At 47.8% G+C, this 16,102-nt stretch overlaps 1 protein-coding gene across 12 annotated transcripts in view; it reads left to right on the plus strand.

Moving 5' to 3' along the window:
- syne1b (spectrin repeat containing, nuclear envelope 1b) overlaps positions 1 to 16,102 on the plus strand; it is an 834,787-nt gene that overhangs the window by 257,409 nt on the left and 561,276 nt on the right. For all 12 annotated transcript variants that reach the window (XM_085981815.1, XM_085981811.1, XM_085981814.1 and 9 more), the window contains 3 exons: positions 572 to 673; positions 1,551 to 1,754; positions 1,848 to 2,055. In XM_085981815.1, coding sequence (XP_085837941.1) covers positions 572 to 673; positions 1,551 to 1,754; positions 1,848 to 2,055 — 514 coding nt within the window. The remainder of the gene's footprint in view (positions 1 to 571; positions 674 to 1,550; positions 1,755 to 1,847; positions 2,056 to 16,102) is intronic.

Raw genomic sequence — 16,102 nt, forward strand, 5'->3', positions numbered from 1 at the left:
TGTGGTAGTGAGTTCCACATTCCAACCACTCTCTGGGTAAAGAAGTTTCTCCTGACTTTCTTATTGGATTAATTGGCGACTATCTTATATTTATGGCCCCTAGTTTTGATCTCACCCACAAGTGGAAATATGTTCTCAGTAATCTTACTGCTTCTGTTGAGTTCTCTCAGTATCTTTCCCATTTTCCTTTTACTCGTCTTTACAATTTGCCCCACACTATTCTTGGGTGCATTTGGAATCGCCTTCTGCTTATCTGTAAAACACCTATTTACCTCCCCTCATAAACCATGTTAGTCTCTGTTGCCCCTCAATTTGTTTAGATTTGGTCAGAATTGACTTTGACTGGAGCCTCAGCAGAATTCCCTGCTGTCTGTGCCCCAATGGCCCTCTTTGAACTAAATTTGCATGTCCTTGAACTCGGCTCTTTTGAAATCAAATAATTTGATGCCACTCTCCTTTTTTAAAAAATATTCCTTCAAGAGCGTTTCAGCTCACATGACACTGAGTTTCCCAGTGACTTGATTCGAGCCTTAGTCAGCTGACACTTTCATTCTCTGTTATTGACTTGCAGTCTGAGGTCAAAAGTAAAGGGGAGAAAGTCAAGAGTCTACATTCTAAAGTCTGTGAACTGACGGAGTTATCCAAATGCCAGGAGCCACCGCCTGTGCTGCAGGTAAGCAAAAGCCTTCTATACGTTTCTCCCCCCCCCCACCCCCCCCACTCTTGCTCATGTTTTACAATGAAACGTAAGGATAGAAGTTGCAAGGCTGCACTGCTGGCTGCGGGGTGCAGAGCTGGGACTGCGGTGCTGAACCTTGCACGTCCCTATGGTTCACTGGATGAACTCACCGAGCAATCAGGAAAGGATTTTAAAGGTGTGCGCTGTGTGTTTACTGGGTCCTGCTCCCTGCGAGGGATGGTATTTTAGTCACTTTCATGGGTGTGGTCAGGGGCCTTTGTTCACAACAGTCACAGTCTCTCACAGTAGGGGACCTACCTTGAGTATAGAGGATTAAGGAGTGTCTAATTGAGGCGTTTAAGATGATTAAATGATTTGACTGGGTAGATAGAGGGAAAATGTTTCCTCTGACGGGGGGAGAGTCCAGAACAAGAGGGCATAACCTTAATATTAAAGCTAGGCCATTCAGGGACGATGTCAGAAAAAGAAAGACTTGCATTTATATAGTAGCACCTTTCACGACCTTGGGACATCCCAAAGTGCTTTACAGCCAATGAAGTACCTTTGAAGTGTAGACACTGTTGTAATGTAGGAAGCACCTCTTCACACAAAGGGTTGTGGAAATCTAGAACTCTCTCCCCCAAAAGGCTGTAGATGCTGGGGGACAATTGAAGCTTCCAAGACTGAAATCGATCGATTTTTGTTGGGTAAGGGTATCAAGAGATACGGAACCAAAGCGGGTAAATGGAGTTGAGATACAGATCAGCCATGATCTAATTGACTGGCAGAGCAGGCTCGAGGAGCTGAATGGCCTCCTCCTGATCCTATGTTTCGCTAAATATTTCAACCGATCACCATTCTATACCCACAGGCAATAGAAACCGATTCGCAGAAGAAGCTGGATCATGCTCAGGAAGTGTCTGAGGTGGCCAAGGAAACACTGAGAGATTTTAGTACCCAGAAGGGTCAGATGGAGAGTTACATCGAGAAGCTCAGTGACTGGCTGCGTACGGTGGAGCAATCGATCTCCGCTTGCGCCAACAGCCGGGATACCAAGGACCTGAGGAAAGTGAAGGTACGGAGAAGATGAAGAGGTGGGAAGTCCAGCCGCGTTCAAGGGTCTCGTCAGCTTCTCCTGTCTTATTGACTATTTTGTTTGCCGTTGCAGAAGCTGGACTTGGAGCTGGTCAGCCAGCAGAGCAGGATCGACTCCGCTCGAGAGAATCTCAACAGCCTCTGTCGCAAGTATCACTCCACTGAGTTGGAGGGACTGGGCAGCAGAGTCACCGAGCTGATTAAACAGTATGAAACTGTCAACCAGCTGTCCTCCAAAACACAAGGCAGACTCCAGGAAGCAATGGAACAGCATTTCAAAGGTAAGGAGAACTCTCTACTCAAGTATATTACATAGAATTGCATAGAACTTCCAGCACAGAAACAGGCTATTTGGCCCAACTGGTCTATGGCGGTATTTAGGCTCCACACGAGCCTCCGCCCACCCTACTTCATCTCACCTGATCTACACCTTCCTATTCCTTCTATTCCTTTCTCCCTCATGTATTTATCTAGCTTCCCCTTGAAGGCATCTATGTTATTTGCCTCAACTACTCCTTGTGGTAGCGAGTTCCACATTCTCACCACTCTCTGGCTAAAGAAGTTTCTCTTGAATTCCTTATTGGATTTATTAGTGAGTATCTTATATTCATGACCCCTAGTTCTGGTCTCCCCCCACAGGTGGAAACAGCTTCCCTATGTCTACCCTATCAAACCTCTTCATAATTTTGAAGTGCTCTATTAGGTCACCCCTCTGGAGAAAAGAGCCCCAGCCTGTTCGGTCTTTCTTCAGTCTGTTCCGAGTGTAGCTGAATTGATCGAAATTACTAAACGTTTTGTGCACATCACATTCAGATTGTGAAACTTTGGCCAATCAAATCCCAATTCCTTCACACTGTCAAAGTTAACCAGCCAAAACCGGGAACCAATCAGATCCCCAAACCATCTCTGTAGTGTCATGCATGCTTGGTTGGCTTTAGTCACTGATGTTCTGTTGAAAGTATTTCTCGTGACGTGTAGTTACCATGAAAGTTGCTCATCCATCCCACTGTGTACCCACCCAAAGAAAACATTCAGCACAGAGAGAGCGGGGCAGTGGAATTAGTTTAAGATTGATACAGGCCTTTGGGAAATGAGTGGGACAGTGAGATTAGGTTGAGATTGATACAGGGCTACGGGGAGAGAGCGTGGCAGTGGGATTAGTTTTGGATTGATACAGGGCCATGGGGAGAGAGCGGGGCAGTGGGATTAGTTTGGGATTGATACAGGGCCATGGGGAGAGAGCGGGGCAGTGGGATTAGCTTGGGATTGATACAGGGCTACGGGGAGAGAGCGGGGCAGTGGGATTAGTTTTGGATTGATACAGGGCCATGGGGAGAGAGCGGGGCAGTGGGATTGGTTTGGGATTGATACAGGGCTACGGGGAGAGAGTGGGGCAGTGAGATTAGTTTTGGATTGATACAGGGCTATGGGGAGAGAGCGGGGCAGTGGGATTAGTTTTGGATTGATACAGGGCTATGGGGAGAGAGTGGGGCAGTGGGATTAGTTTGGGATTGATACAGGGCTACGGGGAGAGAGCGGGGCAGTGGGATTAGTTTGGGGATTGATACAGGGCTATGGGGAGAGGGCGGGGCAGTGGGATTAGTTTGGGATTGATACAGGGCTATGGGGAGAGAGCGGGGCAGTGGGATTAGTTTGGGGATTGATACAGGGCTACGGAGAGAGAGCGGGGCAGTGGGATTAGTTTTGGATTGATATAGGGCTACAGGGAGAGAGCGGGGCAGTGGGATTAGTTTGGGGATTGATACAGGGCTATGGGGAGAAGGCAGGGCAGTGGGATTAGTTTGGGATTGATACAGGGCTATGGGGAGAGAGAGGGGCAGTGGGATTAGTTTGGGATTGATACAGGGCCATGGGGAGAGAGCGGGGCATTGAGATTAGTTTTGGATTGATACAGGGCTATGGGGAGAGAGCGGGGCAGTGGGATTAGTTTTGGATTGCTACAGGGCTACGGGGAGAGAGCGGGGCAGTGGGATTAGTTTGGGATTGATACAAGGCTACGGAGAGAGAGCGGGGCAGTGGGATTAGTTTTGGAGAGATACAGGGCTATGGGTAGAGAGCGGGGCAGTGGGATTAGTTTGGGATTGATACAGGGCTATGGGGAGAGAGCGGGGCAGTGGGATTAGTTTTGGATTGAAACAGGACTTCGGGGAGAGAGTGAGGCAGTGGGATTAGTTTGGGATTGATACAGGGCTATGGGGGGAGAGTGGGGCAGTGGGATTAGTTTGGGGATTGATACAGGGCTATGGCGAGAGAGCGGGGCAGTGGGATTAGTTTGGGATTGATACAGGGCTATGGGGAGAGAGCGGGGCAGTGGGATTAATTTAGGGATTGATACAGGGCTACGGAGAGAGAGCGGGGCAGTGGGATTAGTTTTGGATTGATATAGGGCTACAGGGAGAGAGCGGGGCAGTGGGATTAGTTTGGGGATTGATAAAGGGCTATGGGGAGAAGGCAGGGCAGTGGGATTAGTTTGGGATTGATACAGGGCTATGGGGAGAGAGCGGGGCAGTGGGATTAGTTTGGGGATTGATACAGGGCTATGGGGAGAGAGCGGGGCAGTGGGATTAGTTTGGGGATTGATACAGGGCTATGGGGAGAGAGCGGGGCAGTGGGATTAGTTTGGGATTGATACAGGGCCATGGGGAGAGAGTGGGGCATTGAGATTCGTTTTGGATTGATACAGGGCTATGGGGAGAGAGCGGGGCAGTGGGATTAGTTTTGGATTGATACAGGGCTACGGGGAGAGAGCGGGGCAGTGGGATTAGTTTGGGACTGATACAGGGCTACGGAGAGAGAGCGGGGCAGTGGGATTAGTTTTGGATTGATACAGGGCTATGGGGAGAGAGCGGGGCAGTGGGATTAGTTTGGGGATTGATACAGGGCTACGGAGAGAGAGCGGGGCAGTGGGATTAGTTTTGGATTGATATAGGGCTACAGGGAGAGAGCGGGGCAGTGGGATTAGTTTGGGGATTGATACAGGGCTATGGGGAGAAGGCAGGGCAGTGGGATTAGTTTGGGATTGATACAGGGCTATGGGGAGAGAGCGGGGCAGTGGGATTAGTTTGGGGATTGATACAGGGCTATGGGGAGAGAGCGGGGCAGTGGGATTAGTTTGGAGATTGATACAGGGCTATGGGGAGAGAGCGGGGCAGTGGGATTAGTTTGGGATTGATACAGGGCCATGGGGAGAGAGTGGGGCATTGAGATTAGTTTTGGATTGATACAGGGCTATGGGGAGAGAGCGGGGCAGTGGGATTAGTTTTGGATTGATGCAGGGCTATGCGGAGAGAGCGGGGCGGTGGGATTAGTTTGGGGATTGATACAGGGCTATGGAGAGAGAGCGGGGTAGTGGGATTAGTTTTGGATTGATATAGGGCTACAGGGAGAGAGCGGGGCAGTGGGATTAGTTTGGGGATTGATACAGGGCTATGGGGAGAAGGCAGGGCAGTGGGATTAGTTTGGGATTGATACAGGGCTATGGGGAGAGAGCGGGGCATTGAGATTAGTTTTGGATTGATACAGGGCTATGGGGAGAGAGCGGGGCAGTGCGATTAGTTTGGGATTGATACAGGGCTATGGGGAGAGAGCGGGGCAGTGGGATTAGTTTGGGGATTGATACAGGGCTACGGAGAGAGAGCGGGGCAGTGGGATTAGTTTTGGATTGATATAGGGCTGCAGGGAGAGAGCGGGGCAGTGGGATTAGTTTGGGGATTGATACAGGGCTATGGGGAGAAGGCAGGGCAGTGGGATTAGTTTGGGATTGATACAGGGCTATGGGGAGAGAGAGGGGCAGTGGGATTAGTTTGGGATTGATACAGGGCCATGGGGAGAGAACGGGGCATTGAGATTAGTTTTGGATTGATACAGGGCTATGGGGAGAGAGCGGGGCAGTGGGATTAGTTTTGGATTGCTACAGGGCTACGGGGAGAGAGCGGGGCAGTGGGATTAGTTTGGGATTGATACAAGGCTACGGAGAGAGAGCGGGGCAGTGGGATTAGTTTTGGAGTGATACAGGGCTATGGGTAGAGAGCGGGGCAGTGGGATTAGTTTGGGATTGATACAGGGCTATGGGGAGAGAGCGGGGCAGTGGGATTAGTTTTGGATTGAAACAGGACTTCGGGGAGAGAGTGAGGCAGTGGGATTAGTTTGGGATTGATACAGGGCTACGGAGAGAGAGTGGGGCAGTGGGATTAGTTTGGGATTGATACAGGTCTATGGGGAGAGATCGGGGCAGTGAGATTAGTTTGGGATTGATACAGGACTATGGGGAGAGAGCGGGGCCGTCAGATTAGTTTTGCATTGCTTCAGCAAGGAGCCGGCACAGACACGATGGGCTGAATGGCCTCATTCTCTGCTATAAACTACTATGGTTTCAAGACTACAAACACTGTGTACATAGCTGAGTAAAGGCAAGCCACTTACTACACTGTTACAGGTGCTACTGATTTGTAACAGATTTACTGTTACTGCTATTGTTTCAAGCAATATTCAGAGCTCGTGAGCTTTTCAGTTCTCACTGAAAGAAAGAATGACTTGCATTTATATAGTGCCTTTCATGTCGTCAGGACATCCCAAAGCACTTTACAGAAGATTAAGTACTTTTAAAGTGTAGTCACTGTTGTAATGTAGGAAACACGGCAGCCAATTTACACACAGCAAGCTCCCACTAACAACAATGAGAAAATGATCAGATAAACTTTTTTTGGTGGTGTTGGTTCAGGGATAAATATTGGCCATGACATCAGGGAGAACTCCCCTGTTCTTCTTTGAATAGTGCCAAAGGATTTTTTACGCCCACCTGAGAGGGCAGTCGGGGCCTCAGTTTATCTGAAAGACGGCTCCTCCAACAGAGCAGCACTCCATCAGTACTGAACTGGAAGTGTCGGCCTAGATTATGTCCTTAAGTCTCTGGAGTGGGACTTGAACCGCCAAACTTCTGACTTGTTACACCCCCTCAGTGTTACTGTTTGTTACTCCCCCTCAGTGTCACTGTTTGTTACTCCCCCTCAGTGTCACTGTTTGTTACTCCCCCTCAGTGTCACTGTTTGTTACTCCCCCTCAGTGTCACTATGTGTTACTCCCCCTCAGTGTTACTGTTTGTTACTCCCCTCAGTGTCACTGTTTGTTTCTCCCTCTCTGTGTCACTGTTTGTTACTCCCCTCAGTGTTACTGTTTGTTACTCCCCCTCAGTGTCACTGCTTGTTACTCCCACTCAGTGTCACTGTTTGTTACTCACCCTCAGTGTCACTGTTTGCTAATCCCCCTCAGTGTAACTGTTTGTTATTCCCCCTCAGTGTCACTGCTTGTTATTCCCCCTCAGTGTTACTGTTTGTTACTCACCCTCAGTGTTACTGTTTGTTACTCACCCTCAGTGTCACTGTTTGTTACTCCCCATCAGTGTCACTGTTTGTTACTCCCTCTCAGTGTCACTGTTTGTTACTCCCTATCAGTGTCACTGTTTGTTACTCCCCCTCAGTGTCACTGTTTGTTACTCCCTATCAGTGTCACTGTTTGTTACTCCCCCTCAGTATTACTGTTTGTTTCTCCCCCTCAGTGTCACTGTTTGTTACGCCCTCTCAGTGTCACTGTTTATTACTCCCTCTCAGTGTTACTGTTTGTTACTCCCCCTCAGTGTCACTGTTTGTTACTCCCCCTCAGTGTTAGCATTTGTTACTCCCCCTCAGTTTCAATGTTTGTTACTGCCCCTCAGTGTCACTGTTTGTTACTCCCCCTTAGCATGACGGTTCGTTATCCCCTTCGAGTCACTCTTTGTTACTCCCCCTCAGTGTTACTTTTTGTTACTCCCCTTCAGTGTTACTGTTTGTTACTTCCGCTCTGTGTCACTGTTTGTTACTCCCCGTCAGTGTCACTGTTTGTTACTCCTCGTCAGTGTCACTGTTTGTTACTCCCCCTCAATGTTAGCATTTGTTAATCCCCCTCAGTGTCACTGTTTGGTACTCCCCCTCAGTGCTCCTGTTTGTTACTCCCCCTCAGTGTCACTGTTTGTTACTCCCCCTCAGTGTCACATTTAGTTACTCCCCTCAGTGTCACTGTTTGTTACTCCCCCTCAGAGTCACTGTTTGGTAATCCCCCTGAGTGTCACTGTTTGTTCTTCCCCCTGAGTGTCACGGTGTGTTACTCCCCCTCAGTGTTACTGTTTGTTTCTCCCCTGCGTGTCACTGTTTGTTTCTCCCCCTCAGTGTCACTGTTGGTTACTCCCCTCAGAGCTCCTGTTTGTTACTTCCCCTCAGTGTCACTGCTTGTTACTCCCCCTCAGTGTCACTTTTAGTTACTCCTGCTCAGTGTCACTGTTTGTTACTCACCCTCAGTGTCACTGTATTACTCACCCTCAGTGTCACTGTTTGTTACTCCCCATCAGTGTCACTGTTTGTTACTCCCTCTCAGTGTCACTGTTTGTTACTCCCCCTCAGTGTCACTGTTTGTTACTGCCCCTCAGTGTCACTGTTTGTTGCTCCCCCTCAGTATTACTGTTTGTTTCTCCCCCTCAGTGTCACTGTTTGTTACTCCCCCTCAGTGTCACTGTTTGTTACTGCCCCTCAGTGTCACTGTTTGTTACTCCCCCTCAGTGTCACTGTTTGTTGCTCCCCCTCAGTATTACTGTTTGTTTCTCCCCCTCAGTGTCACTGTTTGTTACTCCCCCTCAGTGTCACTTTTTGTTACTCCCTCTCGGTGTCACTGTTTGTTACTCCCCCTCAGTATCACTGTTTGTTATGCCCTCTCAGTGTCACTGTTTATTACTCCCCCTTAGTGTTACTGTTTGTTACTCTCCCTCAGTGTCACTGTTTGTTACTCCCCCTCAGTGTTAGTATTTGTTACTCCCCCTCAGTTTCAATGTTTGTTACTGCCCCTCCGTGTCACTGTTTGTTACTCCCCCTTAGCATGATGGTTTGTTACCCCCCTTCGTGTCACTGTTTGTTACTCCCCCTCAGTGTAACTGTTTGTTACTCCCCTTCAGTGTTACTGTTTGTTACTCCCGATCTGTGTTACTGTTTGTTACTCCCCCTCAATGTTACCGTTTGTTACTCCTCCACAGTGTAACTGTTTGGTACTCCCCCTCAGTTTTCCTGTTTGTTACTCCCCCTCAGAGTCACTGTTTGGAAATCCCCCTCAGTGTCACTGTTTGTTACTCCCACTCAGTGTCACTCTTTGTTACTCCCCCTCAGTGTCACTGTTTGTTACTCCCCCTCAGTGTCACTGTTTGTTACTCCCCTTGAATGTTACTGTTTGTTACTCCTCCTCAGTGTTACTGTTTGTTACTCCCCCTCAGTGTCACTGATTGTTACTTCCCCTCTGTGTCACCGTTTGATACTCCCCCTCAGTGTCACTGTTTGTTCCTCCCCCTCAGTGTCACTTTTAGTTACTCCCCCTCAGTGTCACTGTTTGTTACTTCCCCTCAGAGTCACTGTTTGGTAATCCCCTCAGTGTCGCTGTTTGTTCTTCCCAATGAGTGTCACTGTGTGTTACTCCCCCTCAGTGTTACTGGTTCTTTCTCCCCTCAGTGTCACTGTTGCTCACACTCAGTGTTACTGTTTGTTACTCCCTCTCGGTGTCACTTTTAGTTCCCCCTCAGTGTCAATGTTTGTTACTCACCCTCAGTGTCACGGTTTGTTACTCCCCCTCAGCATTACTGTTTGGCACACACCGTCAGTGTCACGGTTTATTACTCCCCCTCAGTGTCACTATGTGTTACTCCCCCTCAGGGTTTCTGTTTGTTACTCCCCCTCAGTGTCACTGCTTGTTACTGCCCCTCAATGTCACTGCTTGTTACTCCCGCTCAGTGTCACTTTTAGTTACTCCCCCTCAGTGTCACTGTTTGTTACTCACCCTCAGTGTTACTGTTTGTTACTCCCCCTCAGTGTCACTGCTTGTTACTCCCGCTCAGTGTCACTTTTAGTTACTCCCCCTCAGTGTCACTGTTTGTTACTCACCCTCAGTGTCACTGTTACTCCCTTTCAGTGTCACTGTTTGTTACTCCCTCTCAGTGTCACTGTTTGTTACTCCCCCTCAGTCACTTTTAGTTACTCCCCCTCAGTGTCACTGTTTGTTACTCACTCTCAGTGTCACTGTTTGCTAATCCCCCTCAGTGTCACTGTTTGTTATTCCCCCTCAGTGTCACTGTGTGTTACTCACCCTCAGTGTCACTGTTTGTTACTCCCCATCAGTGTCACTGTTTGTTACTCCCTCTCAGTGTCACTGTTTGTTACTCCCTATCAGTGTCATTGTTTGTTACTCCCCCTCAGTGTCACTTTTTGTTACTCCCCCTCAGTGCCACTGTTTGTTACTCCCCCTCAGTGTCAATGTTTGTTACTCCCCCTCAGTGTTAGTATTTGTTACTCCACCTCAGTTTCAATGTTTGTTACTCCCCCTCAGTGTCACTGTTTGTTACTCCCCCTTAGCATGACAGTTTGTTACCCCCCTTCGTGTCACTGTTAATTACTCCCCCTCAGTGTAACTGTTTCTTACTCCCCCTCAGTGTTACTATTTGTTACTCCCCTTCAGTGTTACTGTTTGTTACTCCCACTCTGTGTCACTGTTTGTTACGCCTCGTCAGTATCACTGTTTGTTTCTCCCCTTATGTGTACTGTTTGTTACTCCCCCTCAATGTTACCATTTGTTACTCCCCCTCAGCGTTTCTGTTTGTTACTCCCCCTCAGTGTCAATTTTTGTTACTCCCCCTCAATGTTACCGTTTGTTACTCCTCTCAGTGTCATTGTTTGTTACTCCCCCTCAGTGTCACTGTTTGTTACTCCCCCTCAGTATCACTTTTAGTTACTCCCCCTCAGTGTCACTGTTTGTTACTCCTCATCAGTGTCACTGTTTGTTACTCCCCTTGAATGTTACTATTTGTTACTCCCCCTCAGTATTACTGTTTGTTACACCCCTTCAGTGTTACTGTTTGTTACTCCCCTCAGTGTCACTGTTTGTTACACCCCTCAGTGTTACTGTTTGTTACTCCCCCTCAGTGTCACTTTTAGTTACTGCCCCTCAGTGTAACTGTTTGTTACTCACCCTCAGTGTCACTGTTTGTTACTTGCCATCAGTGTCACTGTTTGTTAATCCCTCTCAGTGTCACTGTTTGTTACTCCCCCTCAGTGTCACTTTTAGTTACTCCCCCTCAGTGTCACTGTTTGTTACTCACCCTCAGTGTCACTGTTTGCTAATCCACCTCAGTGTCACTGTTTGTTATTCCCCCTCAGTGTCACTGTGTGTTACTCACCCTCAGTGTCACTGTTTGTTACTCCCCATCAGTGTCACTGTTTGTTACTCCCCCTCAGGGTTACTGTTTGTTACTCCCCCTCAGTGTCACTGTTTGTTACTGCCCCTCTGTCACTGCTTGTTACTCCCCCTCAGTGTCACTCTTTGTTAGTCCCCCTCAGTATTACTGTTTGTTTCTCCCCCTCAGTGTCACTGTTTGTTACTCCCCCTCAGTGTCACTTTTTGTTACTCCCCCTCAGTATCACTGTTTGTTACTTCCCCTCAGTGTCACTGTTTGTTACTCCCACTTAGCTTGACGGTTTGTTGCCCCCTTCGTGTCACTGTTTGTTACTCCCCCTCAGTGTAACTGTTTGTTACTCCCCCTCAGTGTTACTATTTGTTACTCCCCTTCAGTGTTACTGTTTGTTACTCCCGCTCTGTGTCACTGTTTGTTACTCCTCCTCAGTGTTACTGTTTGTTACTCCCCCTCAGTGTCGCTATTTGTTACTCCCCCTCAGTGTCAATTTTTGTTACTCCCCCTCAATTTTACCGTTTGTTACTCCCCTCAGTGTCATTGTTTGGTACTCCCCCTCAGTGCTCCTGTTTGTTACTCCCCCTCAGTTTCAATGTTTGTTACTCCCCCTCAGTGTCACTGTTTGTTACTCCCCCTTAGCATGACAGTTTGTTACCCCCCTTCGTGTCACTGTTAATTACTCCCCCTCAGTGTAACTGTTTCTTACTCCCCCTCAGTGTTACTATTTGTTACTCCCCTTCAGTGTTACTGTTTGTTACTCCCGCTCTGTGTCACTGTTTGTTACGCCTCGTCAGTATCACTGTTTGTTTCTCCCCTTATGTGTACTGTTTGTCACTCCCCCTCAATGTTACCGTTTGTTACTCCCCCTCAGTGTCACTGTTTGTTACTCCCCCTCAGTGTCAATTTTTGTTACTCCCCCTCAGTGTCACTGTTTGTTACTCCCCCTTAGCATGACAGTTTGTTACCCCCCTTCGTGTCACTGTTAATTACTCCCCCTCAGTGTAACTGTTTCTTACTCCCCCTCAGTGTTACTATTTGTTACTCCCCTTCAGTGTTACTGTTTGTTACTCCCGCTCTGTGTCACTGTTTGTTACGCCTCGTCAGTATCACTGTTTGTTTCTCCCCTTATGTGTACTGTTTGTCACTCCCCCTCAATGTTACCGTTTGTTACTCCCCCTCAGTGTCACTGTTTGTTACTCCCCCTCAGTGTCAATTTTTGTTACTCCCCCTCAATGTTACCGTTTGTTTCTCCCCTCAGTGTCATTGTTTGGAAATCCCCCTCAGTGTCACTGTTTGTTACTCACCCTCAGTGTTACTGTTTGTTACTCCCCCTCAGTGTCATTGTTTGTTACTCCCCCTCAGTGTCACTGTTTGTTACTCCCCCTCAGTGTCACTGTTTGTTACTCCCCCTCAGTGTTACTGTTTGTTACCAGACTCAGTGCCACTGTTTGTTACTCCGCCTCAGTGTTACTGTTTGTTACTCTGCCTCAGTGTTACTGTTTCTTACTCCCCCTCAGTGTCACTGTTTGTTACTACCCCTCAGTGTTACTGTTTGTTACTCCCCCTCAGTGTCATTGTTTGTTACTCCCCCTCAGTCTCACTGTTTGTTACTCCCCCTCAGAGTCACTGTTTGTTACTCCCCCTCAGTGTCACTGTTTGTTTCTCCCTCTCAGTGTCACTGTTTGTTACTCCCCCTCAGTGTTACTGTTTGTTTCTCCCCTCAGTGTCACTGTTTGTTATTCCCCCTCAGTGTCACTGTTTGTTACTACACCTCAGTGTCAGTTTGTTACTCCCCATTAGTGTCACTGTTTGTTACTTCCCCTCAGTCTTACTGTTTGTTACTCCCCCTCAGTGTTACTGTTTCTTTCTCCCCTGCAGTGTTACTGTTTCTTACTCCCCCTCAGTGTCACTGTTTGTTACTCCCCCTCAGTGTTACTGTTTGTTACCACCCTCAGTGCCACTGTTTGTTACTCCGCCTCAGTGTTACTGTTTGTTACTCTGCCTCAGTGTTACTGTTTCTTACTCCCCCTCAGTGTCACTGTTTGTTACTACCCCTCAGTGTTACTGTTTGTTACTCCGCCTCAGTGTTATTGTTTGTTACGCCCCCTCAGTGTCACTGTTTGTTTCCCCCCTCAGTGTCACTGCTTGTTACTCCCCCTCAGTGTCACTGTTTGTTTCCCCCCTCAATGTCACTGTTTGTTACTCCCCCGCAGTGTTACCATTTGTTACTTCCCCTCAATGTTACGCTTTGTTACTCCCCCTCAGTGTCACTGTTTTTAACTACCCCTCAGTGTCACTGTTATTTGCTCCCCCTCAGTGTCACCATTTGTTGCTCCCCGTCAGTGTCACAGTTTGTTACTCCACCTCAGTGTCAATGTTTGTTACTCCCCCTCAGTGTCACTGTTTGTTATGCCCCTCAGTCTTACTGTTTGTTACTCCACCTCAGTGTCACTGTTTGTTACTCCCCCTCAGTGTCACTGTTTTTTACTCCACCTCAGTGTCAATGTTTGTTACTCCCCCTCAGTGTCATTGTTTGTTACTCCCACTCAGTGTTACTATTTGTTACTGTGAGGGTGCCGGTTAGTTCCCTCAGTAACCCCTAGATGGCACCTTCACTTGTTTTTTTTCCCTTTGCTAATTGTTACTAGTTTCTCCTGTGTTTATTACTTAACTGCCTTTTATCAGGTTTATTGCTTTCACCTGTTTTTGCTTGTATTTAAGTTCTGTGGTTTCTTCCTTCTGTGCTCAGTCTTGACAAGCCGTTTGCCTAGTGGTAGCTTGTCTTGAGCTCCTATGTTTCTAACTGTTTACCTGTGTGATTCTAGTAAAGTACTTTTATTTAAGACTGCATACCTGTTTCTCGCCTCGTCTGTCTGCACTTGGGTCCAGAACCAGCCTCGCCCTGACAGTTACTCCCCCTCAGTGTCACTGTTTGTTTCTCCCCCTCAGTGTTACTGTTTGTTAACCCCCTCAGAGTCACAGTTTGTTACTCCCCCTCAGTGTCCCTGTTTGTTACTCCCCCTCTGTGTTATTGTTTGTTACTCCCCGTCAGTGTCAATTTTTGTTACTCTCCCTCAGTGGCACTGTTTGTTACTCCCCCTCAGTTTTACTGTTTGTTATCCCCCTCAGTGTCACTGTTTGTTACTGTGCCTCAGTGTCGCAGTTTGTTACTCCCCCTCAGTGTCACCGTTTGTTACTCCCCCTCAGTGTTACTGTTTGTTACTCCCCCTCAGTGTCACTCTTTGTTAATCCCCTTCACTCTCACTGTTTGTTATTCCCCCTCAGTGTCACTGTGTGTTACTCCCCCTCAGTGTCACTGTTTGTTACTCCCTCTCCATTTCAATGTTTGTTACTCCCCCGCAGTGTTACTGTATGTTACTCCCCTCAGTGTCACTGTTAATTACTCCCCCTCAGTGTTACTGTTTGTTACTCCCCCTCCATGTCACGGTTTGTTCCTCCCCCTCAGTGTTACTGTTTGTTACCCCCCTCAGTGTCACAGTTTGTTACTCCCCCTTAGTGTCATGGTTTGTTACTTCCACTCAGTGTGACTATTTGTTACTCCCCGTCAGTGTCCCTGTTTGTTACTCCCCCTCAGTGTTACTGTTTGTTCCTCCCCCTCTGTGTCACTGTTTGTTACTCCCACTCAGTATCAACTTTTGTTACTCCCCCTCAGTGGCACTGTTTTTTACTCCCCCTCAGTGTTACTATTTGTTACTCCTGTTCAGTGTTACTGTTTGTTACTCCCGCTCTGTGTCACTGTTTGTTACCTCTCCGCAATGTTACTGTCTGTTACTCCCCCTCAGTGTCGCTATTTGTTACTCCCCCTCAGTGTCAATTTTTGTTACTCCCCCTCAATTTTACCGTTTGTTACTCCCCTCAGTGTCATTGTTTGGTACTCCCCCTCAGTGCTCCTGTTTGTTACTCCCCCTCAGTGTCACTGTTTGTTACTCCCCCTCAGTGTCACTTTTAGTTACTCCCCCTCAGAGTCACTGTTTGGAAATCCCCCTCAGTGTCACTGTTTGTTACTCAACCTCACTGTTACTGTTTGTTACTCCCCCTCAGTGTCATTGTTTGTTACTCCCCCTCAGTCTCACTGTTTGTTACTCCCCCTCAGTGTCACTGTTTGTTTCTCCCTCTCAGTGTCACTGTTTGTTCTTCCCCCTGAGTATCACTGTGTGTTACTCCCCCTCAGTGTCACTGTTTGTTACTACATCTCAGTGTCAGTTTGTTACTCCCCATTAGTGTCACGGTTTGTTACTTCCCCTCAGTCTTACTGTTTGTTACTCCCCCTCAGTGTTACTGTTTCTTTCTCCCCTGCAGTGTTACTGTTTCTTACTCCCCCTCAGTGTCACTGTTTGTTACTCCCCCTCAGTGTTACTGTTTGTTACCACCCTCAGTGTCACTGTTACTCCGCCTCAGTGTCACTGTTTGTTACTCTGCCTCAGTGTTACTGTTTCTTACTCCCCCTCAGTGTCACTGTTTGTTACTACCCCTCAGTGTTACTGTTTGTTACTCTGCCTCAGTGTTACTGTTTGTTACGCCCCCTCAGTGTCACTGTTTGTTTCCCCCCTCAGTGTCACTGTTTGTTCCTCCCCCTCAGTGTCACTGTTTGTTACTCCCCCTCTGTGTCACTGTTTGTTACTCCCCCTCACTGTGATTGTTTGTTACGCCCCCTCAGTGTTACTGTTTGTTACTTCCTCTCTGTGTTACTGTTTGTTACTCCCCCTCAGTGTTACTGTTTGTTACTCCCCCTCAGTGTTACTGTTTGTTACTCCCCTCAGTGTTACTGTTTGTTACTCCCCCTCTGTGTTACTGTTTGTTACTCCCCCTCTGTGTCAATGTCTGGTAGTTCCCCTCAGTGTCACTGTTTTTTACTCCCCCTCAGTGTCACTGTTTCTTATTCCCCCTCATTGTCAATCTTTGTTACTCCCCTTCAGTGATGCTGTTTTTTAATCCCCTCAGTGTTACTCTTTGTTATTCCCCCTCAGTGTCACTCTTTGTTACTCTTCCTCAGTGTCACTGTTTATTACTCCCCCTCAGTGTCACTGATTGTTACT

This window comes from Somniosus microcephalus, chromosome 3 (genome assembly GCF_052327205.1).
Source record: "Somniosus microcephalus isolate GS21.2 chromosome 3, FLI_Smic_1.0, whole genome shotgun sequence".
NCBI lineage: Eukaryota > Metazoa > Chordata > Chondrichthyes > Squaliformes > Somniosidae > Somniosus > Somniosus microcephalus.